Source organism: Notothenia rossii, assembly GCF_949606895.1.
Source record: "Notothenia rossii genome assembly, chromosome: 2".
Taxonomy (NCBI): Eukaryota; Metazoa; Chordata; class Actinopteri; order Perciformes; family Nototheniidae; genus Notothenia; species Notothenia rossii.
In genome coordinates this window covers 48,071,616-48,087,503 of record NC_136904.1, presented here as the reverse complement: position 1 = coordinate 48,087,503, position 15,888 = coordinate 48,071,616, and the positions used below count along the sequence as shown (strand labels likewise).

At 40.7% G+C, this 15,888-nt stretch overlaps 1 protein-coding gene across 1 annotated transcript; it reads left to right on the top strand.

Moving 5' to 3' along the window:
* Window positions 1-12,690: 12,690 nt before the first annotated feature.
* Window positions 12,691-13,767, top strand: LOC307029624 (zinc finger BED domain-containing protein 5-like; the record flags this gene model as incomplete). Its single annotated transcript, XM_079665705.1, has 2 exons — window positions 12,691-12,864; window positions 13,103-13,767. The coding sequence occupies 2 exons, from the start codon at window positions 12,691-12,693 to the stop codon at window positions 13,577-13,579; spliced, it is 651 nt and encodes a 216-aa protein (XP_079521831.1). The 3' UTR covers window positions 13,580-13,767.
* Window positions 13,768-15,888: the final 2,121 nt, after the last annotated feature.

The window sequence follows — 15,888 nt, the reverse complement described above, 5'->3', positions numbered from 1 at the left end:
CATTTGGTTTATATTTCCGACTTTATATTTTTATAGTTTATATTTTTCCGACTTATTCAGTGATTTATTATTCTAGAGAAGTCTTATAGGCTTTGCACTCAATTGATTCTAAAAAGTCTGCAGTGCCTGACGGCCTCGACCCGTTCTTTTTAAAAAATTGCAGCTCAGATTATAGCACAAGCAGTAACTGATATTTGTAATCTCTCCCTGTCCACTCACACACTGCCAGCTGTGTGGAAGCAAGCTCTGGTATCGCCCCTCTTGAAAGCTGGTGATCCCACTGAGTTGAATAACTATCGTAGTTTCTCAAATCTTTCTGTGTTATCAAAGATTCTTGAGTCCCTAGTTTCTACTCAGCTAAAACTTGTTTTAAATGTACACAACATCCTTAGCCCATTGCAATCTGGATTCAGATCAAAGCACAGTACTGTGACTGCCAGTCTGAAAATCTTAGATGATATTAAGGCTGCTTTGGATAAAAAATCAGTTTGTGTTGCATTGTTTATTGACTTAGCCAAAGCATTTGACACTGTAGATCACCACATTATGCCTAATGTTTTGTTGGTGTCTCGTTTCGGTCATAATGCCATTTGCTCATGGGCGTCGCAGCCATTATATGAGGGTGGGACAAGTCCCCCCCACTTTTTCAAATGATTAGTTTAGAACCAGGGGCGCCGCCAGGGATTTTGGGCCCCATGGAAATATATCACATTGGTCCCCACCACCAGGCACAGGCCACTTTGTTTATAAATTACCTCGAGGACCGTACCAAATGGTCTAGTGGTCCGTATACGGCCCGGGGGCCGGAGGTTCCCCACCCCTGCTTCAATATAATAACATTAGTATTAATATCATAACCAAAATGTCGGTGATTAACATGTAGTTTACCTAATACAGCCTCACTCAACGCTTCAAACTGTCCATCATCCAAATAGACTAAAAGCAGTTTTTTGTTTTATATAGATCATTGGCTATGAGGGAAAATACTGTGTTTGAAATGTATAATTAAAATAAGATGTTAGCTTTTTGTTTTGATATATATATATAGTCTCCCTTCAAATATGTTAAGTTTCATGTAATTCAACACAATGCTGCTCACCTCCTTCAGTTGGGAGAAAAGCTGGTTCAGGTTCAGCATTATGGGGGGACAGGGCTGCTGAGCTTAGAGATGGATCTGTTGGTCCTGGCACCAGGGGGAGGGACAACTGATTTAGTATGAATAGGTGCTAAAAATGTGCCTGCATTTATTAAAGGTAAGGAGGTAAGAATGGAAAAACCAGCTCGAGTGCGCAAGAATTTGAAAGTACACAACCGAAAAAATATGCCCCTTCCTTCAGACTTCCTTACAGAGTCCTTCCTCCAACACACACAAACGCACACATGACCAATGAGGGCACGATATAAGTTTGTGCACAGATAGAAGGCTGACAGGCAGGTAGGCCATCCAGTTATTTTAGCCGGGCCGGCTCAGATGATTGGTCGTGCTTTTTACAGCGCCAAGGCTTCCACAGATGAAATGTTTGTATGTATTTATTGTCAAAGCATTTAATATATTCATTGCTATCGGGATGTTAAGAGCATTTCATGGAATATAACAAAAAGTGTTTCTGAAGTGAATTACCTACCCTACCTTTAAATGTCAGCTAAAAGAGCAGTACAATGAAAAACCTCAGAATTTTCTGTAAAGATATTAACAGTAGTCTACTTAATGTCAGCTTAGTAAAAACAAAACATTAGCTAACAGAATAATTTCCACCACTCATGGACCATACCTTTTCTTGTGAAAAACTGGATGACATACTGTCGCCCCTTTAGTCCCTCTCTCTTTTCTTTCTCTCCTTTCTCTTCTTTTCTTAGAGCCTGACTTTTTGAGTCGTTGAGACACCGTACAACACAAGTGTAGGCTAAGTACTAGGCTAGCATCCCTCCTCACATGTTTTCACTCTCTGCAAGTGCCGGTGCCGCACCGCGTTTGGAAGCAGGACCAAACCATTACATGTAAATAGAAGGGGGGGTACAGAGGCTTTGGATAATTAACTTTTGGAAGAAAATAAGTTAAATTAATCGTAAGTTTAGTGAGCACTTTATCAATATAACGTTATTTTAATGTTAATTATTGAGGATTGATGAAAGGTTACTTAAACATTTTTTTCTTAATGTTCTAAACATTTTGGGGCCCCCGTCAGTCACGGGCCCTTTGAATCGTCCTAACTTTTCACCCCCTTACGGCGCCCCTGTTTAGAACCCCCCACTTTTACCATGTGGAAAGTCTGTGAATCGGTTTATCCACTCGCCGCACTTTGTAGATCGCTGTATCAGTGCTTCACTATCAAATCCATTCCACGTGCTTATTGAAAGAATGCCCAAATCAATGAAACTCCGTACCATGTTTTCACTGGTACTTTGTACCAAGGCAGATTCTCCCATAGCGCACGCATGTTCAAGGAGTGTTGTCATAGTTGGACAGCTCAGACCTGTTGTATGAAGTGATGCCGGTAGCAGAGGTAAGGCACACACACCAAATGTTCAGGACATTGTTAATACAGTGAAGATCAAAGCTGACGATCTCTTGGTTTGATATGTTTTCTCCCCCAGACAACATGTACATAAGAACATTTCAAAGAAGAGGAAAGTAAGTCTTCAGCTGGTAGCAGTTAATCAGTTAACAGTGATGGCAAAAGCGTCTCACTTCTTGAGAGGAGTTTTGTCTTTATGTCATGATAGAGAGATACAAATACTGAATGGTTTAGATGAGAAAAGGCATCAAAATGCCAGGTTACTAGTATTTATCGGAACATGAATAACCCGATCTCTCTGTGCTCATGTAAACACCATATCCCCAATATGATCATAACCGGGATAATACTCGTAAACGGCTTACTGATGTCCATGTAGACGCAGTCGGTGTGTTTTACTGGAGCCTCAGTTCGATAAGAGATTATTTTCTGAGTTCTTTAACTTAGGTACTCTCTCTCAAAATGGTAATGTGCATTATGTTTTAATTATACTTCTTATCATTCAGAAGCTTTTTGTGTGTGTTTATGTTTTACTGAGTGCTTATAGGTAATTTCCATCCCAGTATTCAGTTAACTATTTATTTTCTGTGCACATTACATAGACTAGCTAATATTCTACCTACTGCTTGGGACTTTGATTCTTCAAAATGTCCAATGTCACAGACTGGGACTTACTTTAGAGTCAGTTGTATTTAAATTCAGTATGACTTGTTATGATTCAATGTGGAAGAGTATACTGCTCAATAAATAATGATCACTTCACCTCCTCTCTTGACATCTAGGCGCTTGAGAGTGAGTCAGAGGCAGAACACAGGGACAGTGGAGAGAGGTCCGTTGTTGAGGTGAGTGATGAAAGGGAAATGACAGTTTAGAGTAAATTGTGATGTGGACTCTCATCCCAGAATTTTAAGGAAATCAGTGGGGATATTGAACAGGAAACATTTCAGTCAAGGGGCATCATATGACCAATCTAGACAGAAAAGCAACATTTATTTGAACATTTAAGTCAATGATACCATTCATAGGTGAACTTAACATCTGTATGGAGTCAGATCAGTCTCAAAATTAATAAATGCTTACAGAAGGATTCATACATGTATTTTGCGATTTATATATAAATGACTCCACAACAATATTTCTCAATGCACTCACAAATATTTATTGTTGTATATAAATGTACAAAAAATGGGAATTTAAACTGCTTTTTATTAATTCAAAGACGGCTCTAAATTAATAATAATATATGTTTCCTTTCTTTACTACTGGATGAAATTGCAAAATGTACCCATCATTTTCCTCATGCTAGTATAGCCACATAAAAGTATCAAACCACCTGTTAAAATGCACCAGAATACAGGAAATCAATTATTTTTTTTGTGGGGGGGGATCCCCAAACCCCCCGTTAAAAATGTCCCCCCCCACATTCAGGATGCTTCCTACACCCATGCATTTGCTGGTTTCAGAGTTATCTAACCGACCGTACTCAATGCGTCAGCTTGGGTACTGTCTCTGACCCTGTCACCTTGGAGAAGGGAGTTCCACAGGGCTCTATTTTGGGGCCCTTACTCTTTTTATTATATGTAAACAATATTTGTAATCAGATGCAATTTTCTACCTATCATATGTATGCTGATGACACTATTGTATATTCATGTGCTCCTTCTCTGGACATGGACGTTTCCAAATTAAAATCTGACTTCATCACGCTGCAGCATTTACTTCTTGATTCCAAACTGCTATTGAACAGTAAGAAAACCAAAGCAATGCTCTTTGCTCCCAAGTCAGCGTCCTCTTGCCTCTCCATTGACACCCTTGATGGCGTCTCTGTTGAGTTTGTTGATACCTACAAATATCTGGGCTTTTGGTTGGACAGTAATCTGAACTTCAAACACCATATTGAAGTTCTAACAAAGAAATTGAAATTCACTCTTGGCTTCATTTTCAGACTTAAATGTTGTTTTTCAACTTCATCCTGTGAAAGGTTTGTCTCTGGCTAATTCCTGTCCCAGCTGGACTACGGTGATACCATTCATAGATTTGCCTTTCCCACTGTTTTGACCAAACTTGACCCATTCTACCATGCTGCACTGCGTTATATATCAAATTCACCCTATAGGACTCATCATTGCAAACTGTATAAACTCTAAGCTTCCAAGACATACAGTATGTGCCCGATTTGCTCCAGTTTGTGAATCTTACAACCTCAGATCCAGTGCCTGGATACGGTTACAGTTTCCTGCTGCGCGGACTTAGGCTGGAAAAAGGAGTCTTTTTTATTATGGTCCTTGGTCTTGGAATGACCTTCAATCACAACTCAAACTGAGGGCACTTGTCTCAATAGCATGTTTTAAATTGAAGTTGTCGGAAGTCCTTACCACCAGCTGCTCTTGCAGTAATAAGTAGTCTACCTTTCTTACTTTCCCAAATGTGCACACTGTGTGACTGCTTTTGTTTACTTAGTTGTGTTCTCTGTATTTGATATGTCTGTGTTATGTGTAATAATGTGTAACGTGGCTGCCTTCTTGGCCAGGTCAGCATTGTAAATGAGATTTTATCTCAATGCTTTTTTATCTGGTTAAACAAAGGCTAAATAAAAAAAAAAATATTCATTATAAACCGGTGATGTTGGCACACACATTGACGTTGCCTCATGGAAAGGCGATAGAAGACAAAAACGTTTTAAAGAACTTCTTTCTAAACCATTCATGTTATAATCCAAAGCATGGAAGAAAACGTCAATCACACCTTTACACTGATCTGAAGAATCAGCTGTTATCAAAGATTAGAGGGCTGAATCATGAACATCTAAATATGTTGGTCATTCAGAATTCATTCAAACATTAGTAATGATAACATTTGTTTGGAGTTGTAATGGAAACAAGATTGAGAGCATGTAGAAGACTGTGCGACTCCTGTCTTATTGTTATTCATTCAAAACGTAAAGGCTTTATTCTCATGTCCAGTAGCTACCATAGTTGTGGCGATAGAAATCTTAAGACTCAGGCTCCTCCAAAAATGTAACACAATGTATATGAGACTTATAACAATAAAACAAAAGTGAAAACAATTCAAAATAGTGCAAGAAGAAACAGAGCAAAATCAAAGAGTGCAAGATTATGATGCAAGTAATAAAGATGCAGTTAACTATACACATAAAGAACATACAATAAGCTACATTTTGCAGAGAATGGTGTAAGTACCAAGTAGCATTGTCAGTGTTTAAATTTGTTATCATGATTTTTTTTTGCCACTGCAATAGTGTTTGTCTCCCCTTAGGAATACACTTTTCCTTGATGCTGACTCAGATTCTCTCTATGACTGCTCCTTCTCTTGTGTGGAACTTTAGAGACTGCTGGGATGGCAAGACATTTCAGAACATAATGCTGGAACACACACATACATACACACACACACACACACACACACACACACACACACACACACACACACACACACACACACACACACACACACACACACACACATACACACAAGCACACAAACACACACACACACACACACACACACACACACACACACACACACACATACACACACACACACACACACACACACACACACACACACACACACACACACACACACACACACACACACATAGCGCAGCACACACCCCCGTCTGGTTGCAGCCCTCCTCTGTCCTGTGACCTCCAGGCATTTAACCTCTGCCCTGCAGGGCCAATATTAACTCTTGTGTGATTGTTCCCGGGCCACCGACTTCCCCTGGCCCGGGCCCTGAGAACATTCCTGGGCCCCGTCGCTAGGAGAGCCTCGCTGTCACACCGCTGACCCCCTCTATGGCCAGGGTTACCCTTGATCTTCTACACACATATACACACACATACGCACACATACATACACTCAGCAGCAACCCCCACTTCCTCCCAGTGGGGGCTGCTCTGTCACGTAGCTGAAGCCCACCCAGTCCGCCTACTAGCTGCCACTGTGGGATCATCTGCTAACTCACAACATCTGCATCATCAGTACAGGCTGCCATCGGTTCAGTATTTTGTGTTTACCTGCAGGTTAGGATCCCAGTCTGAGAGGTTCACAGGGAACATGAGAAAGCTTGTTTCCACCATCACAACACTATCAAGCCTTCTGAACGTGAGCATACAGGTGTGTCTAAACTTCTTGGAATCTCATAGTCACTTTTTTCTTAACCTTCTGATACACAAGCTATGGAAACCCCCTCTAAGACACAACATGGGTCAAAAATGACCCATATTGACTTAGTGACTTAAAGTGTTTCTTTGCTATATTTTTGGAAATCAACTTATTTCATCATTAAATATTCAAAATATTCATTAAATATCTTGTTTTTGAAAACCCTAAATCATTACTTTTGTTTCTCCTTTATTAATTACTAAACTAAAATAGTTTTTATAATATTACATCAAGTTTACAGACATGGGTCGAAAATGACCCATGTATGCAAGTGTGGTATTTAAAAAAAAAAAGACATACTATAATAATGATTTTGTCAAAAAACATTTTAGCAGTGATTTGGACCAAAGAATAACACATTTCATATTTGAAATGTTTATTTGTCACACTCACACATAGCATACACCATACAACTGATAAAACTAATTTTGAACTTTTTGAACTGTTAGTGAATCTGTATTGTTAATGCAGTGAACTGTGGTGAATGCTGAATGTTTAAAATGAACTCATGACACTCATGAAACAAACTCATGAAATGAACTCATATGAGTAAGTTGCAATCTAGTGCATACATGCCTCACAAATCAAAACAATATGTTTGTGCTCCTTGCACACAGGGCTGGTGCACTTGGAACACCAGCTGCTGGCTTTTCGATCTTTGGCAGTTGGGCAGATCTTGCACCTCTTCCTCTTCACTTGGCCCTCCTGTGGCTGGGTGGTGGCTGCGCTTACTTTTTTTAACCCATATCTTTCCATTGCCTCTGTAATATGGGTTTGGAGGTGGGACGTGCCCTCCATGCGTCTACTCATGTGTGGCATGACCAGCTCTTTGCCCAGCTCCTTTATGAAGATACGCCGTGCCTTGGTCACACCACCCATGTAACCAGGGTGTTGTGCAGTGTAACTGGTGAAGGCGTTGAGGGTGGCAACATCCAGCACATTGTGCCAGAGCACCATGGGCCACCTCCGTGTTCTCCGCTTGCAGGTGTACGTGCAAACCATTTGATCCATTGTGTCCACTCCTGATTTTGTGTGGTTGTAATATTGGATCACTTCTGGCTTCCTTTTAACACTCTGGTCATCCACTGCTGTGTCATCATGCATTGTGTTTAGCAGCACAACAGCCTTCCCCTTTTCGGGACATAGCTCACCATTGTCATGTTGCCACAGAATCCAAATTTGGAGCTGTACTTCTCTCTCAGTTTGTTTGGCTTCATGACAGGTGGTATGTCTGGCTTGGTCTGGCGAAGAGTCCCCACAAGCGTAAGGTTCTTCTCTAGGAGCTTCTCAGCCAAAGGAATGCTGGTAAAGAAGTTATCCGTGGTTATGTTGCGACCTATGAACAGAACAAAAAAAATGAATGGTCAATTTAGTCAACATGTAATTCTCTAAATTCTAACATTAAAATAAACCTGATGGAATATTGATTATTATTATTATTATTATTATGGAGTACTGCATTGTATTTTATTCCATTCTATGCTTATAAATTAATCAATTTCTCACAATGGTAATACAAAATGAAATAGACACTATGAGAGAGTGGAAAAGTAGGTATGTTGCTAGAACTTCAAGAGTATATTAACTGTATGTATACTCTGTATTCTATATTCACCTGTGTGTCTTATTCCGCTGGACAACTGTTGGACAATATTCTCGCCAAGGTTCCTCTGAACATCCTCTCCTGGCTGTCGCCCTGTATAGATCATGCCATTGAATGCATAATGGACCCTTGCATCGCACATCCAAAAGATTTTGATCCCATATTTTGCTGGCTTGCTGGGCATGTATTGTTAGAACTTGCACATTCCACGGAATGGCACAAGCAGCTCATCTATAGTGACACAATCACTGGGGACGAACACTTTCTTGCAATTGGCCAGGAAACAGTCCCACACATATCTGAATGCAGCCATGTGGTCTGTTTCCAGTCGAACAGCCCTAGTCCTCTTATCATCAAACCGTATAAGGCGGCGGATATCCTCATATCTGTGGAACCCCATGGTGGCCTTATACATCAGATTTTGCAGGGGATCCAGAAAGAGCTCCCGCAAGGCCACATCCCAGCTCTTGTCCCCCCCTGCAAGGAGGGTCAAACCAATAAATGCCGTGAATTCCACTTTGTCGAGGCATCTCCACTCTTTTCCTTTTGCTCCTGCGGCTCTGCGTCCCTCTAAGTTAGTGCATCTTAAAACCTCCTCTATGATGTGATCACTAATGAACAACTCCCAGGCATCTTTTGGTGAAATGATTGTTGAACCAGATACGGGTCCTGGACACCTCCTCAGGATGTGATGGGTTCTTGCTCTGTCTTGAGTCGGGGGTTGCTCATTCCAGTAAGACCCCTTTTTACTTAGCCTATTGGCCTGGGTCTCAGTTTCCTCTTCAGAGGACTCATCAGACAAGTCTTCTAGCTCGTCCAAGGAGTCCTCTTCATCACCATCAACTTAAGCTTGACCCTGTGGCACATAGTCTACGTCATCATCAGAGAGGTCAGACTCAGAGTCAGAATCAAGGATTGCTCCATCTTCCTTATCCTGTTCTTAAGGCGAGACACGGCAGGCAAAAACATCGTTTTTCAAGCACTGGTCAATTTTGAGATTTTGTGCTATTTTGATTCTATAACATGTTTTCTTTCAGGCTTTTGGAAGGAAAACGTACAAAATACACATTTAAGTGTTTATTTGACAATAGTTTGTCTATTTGCGTCAGTAGATTTCTCCTAAATTCACCAAAAGTTAGCTTTCTAACGTAACATAAAGTACCGCGACCGCTGTGTGCACCATGTCATCAGAGATATCGTTGGAAAGCTCTGTCTCTCCTGCACAATCTCATCGGATCCAAATATGGTCATTTCCTTTGTATCAGCGACCAATCGGGAAAGCACAAAGGGGTCTTAAACCAAGAAACGAAATCTCATTGGCTGGTGTCAATTTCAGACAACGTGATTCGTTCAGATGCGTCACGTGGTGTGCTAAAACACTTCCTGGTTAGCTTTCCGCTAGAAATTGAAATCTCAAAATGGCAAAAGAACGGCGAAAAAAAAGTTTACAGAGAAGACGACAACAATTATCCCTTGCACGAAGCAAGATTATACAAAAAACAAATTACCCCGAACATGAAATACCTTCACGGAGTGCGTCGAGGCGCAAGCTGTCATCCAGAGAACAGCAGGGCTTAGCTAGCGCCTCGCTGCAATCTTTAAAGGTCGTTTTCTCCAAATTAGTTTTTTTCCTACTCTGAGTGCGAAATTTCAACTTCAGTAGCACGTAGACACACCAAACCTTCCAGTTATATTCTTATCAATATTATGAAGGCTTTTACATAAGGGTTTGTTCATATATCATTCATAGCCTTAATTATACAACATTGTATATCTAAAAACATGGCAAAAATTGATATTTTAGGGCTGTTGACAGTATTTTCTGATTTATGGAGTGATAAAAAGAGATATCCAAAATCCCTTCTGTAAAAGCCTGAGATACTAATATGACTACAAAATGAAACTAGAATTTTGAACCTGGCTTTATCCAAAGTTCAGATTTCGATTCCTGAAATGTGTTAAAATATGCACATATTTGATGACATAATGAGTAATTTGCATATTTAAACATGCTATTTCAGAAAACTTGTAATACAAAAGACAATTGCCTTATTGTAAGTAATTAACTGGAGAAATTTCTAGCTGATACCTTTAAGTTAAAAAAATTACCGTATTCACCTGGGGTGTCTCGCCTTAATGTAAAATCTCGATGACCATTTCAGCCGTGAAACGTGAATGAGTGTGACGAGCCATACTGTGGATGAAGAAAATCAAAATAATATTTACAACATCAGTTGATAAATTATACAGTACACTTTTCTAATTCAAGTTTTATTTTGTTGCCCTACAGTAGCTGACATCAGCTTATACCTTTATATGACTGTATTTAAATGTATTTATTTATTATTATGTATGTATTTCCAGATTGACAAATGGGTTGAAAATAGTATAGCGTATTTATTTTGTAAGACATGATTACATTTCATACATGATCTGGCAAGAGAGTTGGCATGTATGCATTAGCTCACTGGTTCTCAACGGGGGCGGTACCGCCCCCCCAGGGGGTGTTCAGAGAACATCGGGGGGCGCTGGAAGCAATATTTTTGAAAGGGGGGCGTTGAGGTGTTCTTGGGGGGCGTTCACGCATAATGTCTTTTTGTCATGAAAAACTCTGACCACAGAGTCTTTTCCTATACAAAAAGCAGCTGTCAGCATCTTTTGTTGCTATAGGAAACCACAACTCTGCTTGCGATTGGTCAGCTGTCAGCAGTGTTATTACGGGTACGTTCGTAAATGCACGAACGGTTAGTCCGCTCGGACAACCCGTCTGTGCCGCCAGAGCACCCAGCTGTGAGCGCTGAGAGCGCAGCGCTCTGGACTGTGGAACGGGGACGCTCGGAGCGCTCTGAGCGCATTTACGAACGTACCCTACAAAAAGCAGCCGGGAGCGGACCGGAAGTCGTTGTAATTTTGGGATCGCGACTGTTAATAATCTGTGTCACTTTGTTACATTTTGATATGTTTTGATATGACAAATTCCACTAACAGATTCGAACTAAGTGGTCAGTTTATGAAAATAATACCAGTTTCTATGTCTGCTCCAACATGGAAGAGCTGGCTAGCCAGGCTGCTCCACACAGAGCTCTGTTTGTTCAAAATTACAACGACTTCCGGTCCGCTCCCGGCACAATGTCTTGTCATGTCACCAGCTAGCCCTCTAGCGTTTGCCGCCATATCGTGACACTACCCCCCCCCCCCCCCCCCCCCCACCTAAATATTAGCATCATAAAACAACAAAAATCATATCACATCAACAAAATGGCCGCGAAAAAGATAAAATGCAGACAGTACTCTATTGAATATCTTAGCTATGGCTTTATACCGTCTCCTACCAATGCACAACTCCCAATGTGTTTACTTTGCGAACATGTATTTTCCAATGAGGGAATGAAACCCTCACGTTTAAAGGAGCACCTTACCAAGATCCACCCGGATAAAGCCGATAAGGAGCGTCCGTTCTTCCAGGCCCTCAAAGAGAAACATGGTAGGAGCACCATCAGCAGTATCTTCGCTAGGAAGACCACCCAGACTGACAGCGGGCTAATAGCGTCATATAACATCTCCTTGCTGGGAGCCAAATGTGGGCAGCGGTTCACAATCGAAGAGAAGTTGGTACTCCCTGCCATCAAATAGGTCATATCTACTGTGATGGAGCGTGATCCCACACAGGTTCTGAAATCCATCCCACTCAGTAATGACACCGTAGCACACAGGATTGATGAAATGGGCGCTGATACAGAGGAGCAGCTGTGTGCCATCCTGCGGGAAACTTCATTCAGCCTTCAGCTGGATGAGACAACCACTTCTGACAACAATGTTCTGTTGATGGCCTATGTCCGCTATAGCACCTCCAACAGTCAGGAGATGGCTGAGGAATTTTTATTTTCCAAATATCTGGTCACAGACACCAAGAGCCAGACCATTTTTAATGCACTGGATGCTTATCTACAGGAGAAATCAATCCCGATCAACAACATCCTTGCATGTGCTACTGACGGTGCCCCTTCCATGGTTGGCAGGTACCGTGGCTTCACCACTCTGCTGAAGGAGAAGGTCCCGCATGTCCTCACAGTCCACTGTGTCTTGCACCGCCACAACCTTGTGGCCAAATCTAAAAGTCCACCTCTCCACGAGTCTCTCAATGTTGCAGTAAAGGCAATAAACAAAATAAAAGCCCACGCCCTGAAAAACAGATTGTTCCGACAGCTGTGTCAGGAAAATGATGAGACCTTTGAGCGTCTTCTTCTCCACACTGATGTCCGCTGGCTCTCAAAAGGAAACTGCCTTGCTCGTTTTTGTCAGCTGTTTGACAGCATCGTGGAGTTCCTGGAGGAGGTGGATGCAGCTCTCGGGGAACAGGTGTCATCCAGCCGCTGCGGCATCATGTACCTCGCAGACTTCTTTGGCAAAATGAATGAAGTCACGCTGAAGCTCCAAGGAAAAGGAGTTACTTTGATCCAGAGCAAGGCGGTCATCCACAGTCTCACCTCCAGGCTGGATCTATACCGGCAGAGCATAGGCAGGAGGCAGTTTGCTCATTTCCCGCTGTTGACCAAGGTGATCTAGCCTAGGCTACTAAATAATGATAATAATAAATAATACATGTAATAAATGTAGGCTACTCTATGCAACACTATATTTGTGTTCCTGGTTAGTATAAATAACTTATGTTCTGAATGTATTATGAGATTAAAGAAACATCAATAAGTAAACTAATTAGCAATAAAATAAACAGTTTAAAATCGGATGGTAACATTCTGCACCGATAACAATTTCCTGGTTATACTCATTGCAGGTGTCTGAGGCTCTTACCGATGAGCGCCTCCTCATTTACACAGACCACCTGAGGATGGTGAATGCTGACTTGAAGATCCGCTTCAGAGATCTTTTGGACCTCGATGTTCCCACCTGGGTGGTGCAGCCCTTTCAGGCGGACGTGGCGGAATGCGAGCCAGCAATACAGGAGCATCTCATCGACATCCAGAGTGACGATGAGGCCCAGGCTATTTTCCGCACCTCTGGCTGGGGCAACATGTGGGTCAAATACTCTCAGCGTTACCCGGCTCTCTGGGAGAAAGCGGGGCTGCTTCTTCTGGCTTTCCCAACCACATACCTCGTGGAGCAGGGATTCAGCCAGGTCCTCCACATGCAGTCCAAGTACCGCAATCGCTTGAACTTGACGGCCTCAGTTGCACTGCGACTGAAACTAAGTTCTCTGCAACCCGCAGTGAAGAAACTGGCGGAGAACCACCAAGCGCAGGGCTCACACTAACCTTCCCCCCCCCGCAATTTGGCGAAATGCAACACCTTTCCGACCTGTTAGTTCTGTAGGCCTAATGTACAGTTTTGTAGCCTACTGTTTGTTCTGCACTGGACATGTGTGAAATTGCTGCTGTTCCGTAGCAGTCTGTTTGTATTCTCTGCTCTTGTCTGAGTTTGTTTAACACTCATAAATATCATTTTAATTCATATTCACATGGCTTTTCTGCTCTCTGGTAAACTAATGATAATGATATTCCAACTGCCCAGTTAAATCAAATCTAGTATTTGGCATTCAGTGACATGCTTTTTAAATGATATAGCACAGAATATTAGTCAACATTAATATTCAGGGAAGAAAATAAGTCTACTTTTTTTGATGGGGGGCCGTAAGAGACCTGGATAATGGACAGGGGGGCGCTGGCCCAAAAAAGGTTGAGAACCCCTGCATTAGCTAATATTAGCGACCGCGATCAAGAATTGACCCAGCTAACACAAGACTAACATTAGCAAGCTAGAATAGAATATGCTAATGTAATGCTAGCTAGAATAGAATATGCTAATGTCATATTTCTCTTTCCAACAGGTGTCCAGTTGTTCAGTTCTGACCAGCGTCATATTCTGACAAGTGAAAAGTAAAAAAAACAAAACTGCACACATTTTATAAATCACAGGTTCCTATCAAATTCACACTTGCAACGGATCATTTCTGACCCATATGTGGAAACTTGATGTTGTGATACAAGAACCTATTTTTAGTTCCAAAATATAGACAGACAAAATGAAAAAATGATTTATGGTCATTTAAAACAAGATATTTAATGAATACTTTGCAATATTAAATTATGAAAAGAATAGATTTTTAAAAGATATAGCAAAGAACACAGCCATGCATGAAATAACATATGAAATGAATGCGGGTAAATTTTCGACCCATGTGTGTAAATTTGATGTAGTAATACAAAAACTATGTTAGTTCCAAAATGTAGACAGAGAAAAGGAAAATAATGATTTATGATAATCAAAAATAAGATATTTAAGAAATACTTTGTAATATTAACTGGTTAAATACATAGATTTTAAAATATATAGCAAAAAACACAGCCATGCATGAAATAACATAGGAAAAGAATGCAGGTCATTTTTGACATAATGTTGTAATTTAGAGGGGTAGTCGTACAAAATGATTTTTATTAAAAAAGTAAAAAAGTAAAAATGAAAATAAGAATTTGTGATGATCAAAAACAAGTTACTTGAGGAAATCCTGGAATTCTGAATGGTGAAATAAATTTATTGCAAAGATATTTACAATTAAATCTCTGTCGGGTCACTTTTGACCCATGTTGTGTATTGCAAACAGAATAGTCAGAAACCTGAGACGGTGTTTACTTGTCAAAGTTTCGGGATTTCTTTCGGGGAACTACAGTTATCAATCTCCAGGAGACTGAAACTGGAATGAGATGTTTATATGTGCAACAGATTATAAATACATAAAGGGTTTCCCTGAAGGAAAGAGATCCCTTCATCAGCGTTAAAATCATCATTTTCATTTATGTTTTTCTTAAGCCTCATTGTGAGGTCTATAATATTTTCAGATGGAAAATGATAATTTATGGGATTCTTATGCAGAGTTTCATGAATTGTATAGGTTACTTCATGAAGTGGAGAACAACTCCCCAGTTTCGTTTGGTTGGTATCAGAGCGAAGGAAAAACTGTTGCAATGGTTCTCAATTGCAGATATTTATTAAAACTTAAAACATAATACATATAAAAATAGGACAGCAAACTATAGGGGACTTTTCATTTATTACTGTCAATTCTAAATTGGTTGGAGCCAGTAGGTGAAATGCTGCCCCCTATGTGGCTCTGAACCTCACTGTGCTCCTCAGATCACTTTTCTCTCTCTGGAGATCTGGGAGAAGGTTCCAGACACAGCTCAGAACTCTTCAGGCCATCAGGATATACATTATTTACAACTCTTCCTATTCTATTAGTCTTTGTAGTGCACAAATTACAGTATCTGCTGGAATAAACAGCAAGTAACCAATAACATGGTTTATGCCCCTGCATTCTGCGTGATCGGCCTGTAGGGAGGGGTGGGCTCAGGCTCTACTTAAATAAATGGAGGTAACAATTTGCTTTGATCTTTTTAAGTATTTCCAAATTGATCGATTATTAAAGGTAGGGTAGGTTTTCAGAAACACTTTTGTTATATTCCATGTAATGCTCTTAACATCCCGATAGTCATGAATTTATTAAATGCTTTGACAATAAATACATAAAGAAATTGTCATCTGTGGAAGCCGTAGTACTGTAAAAAA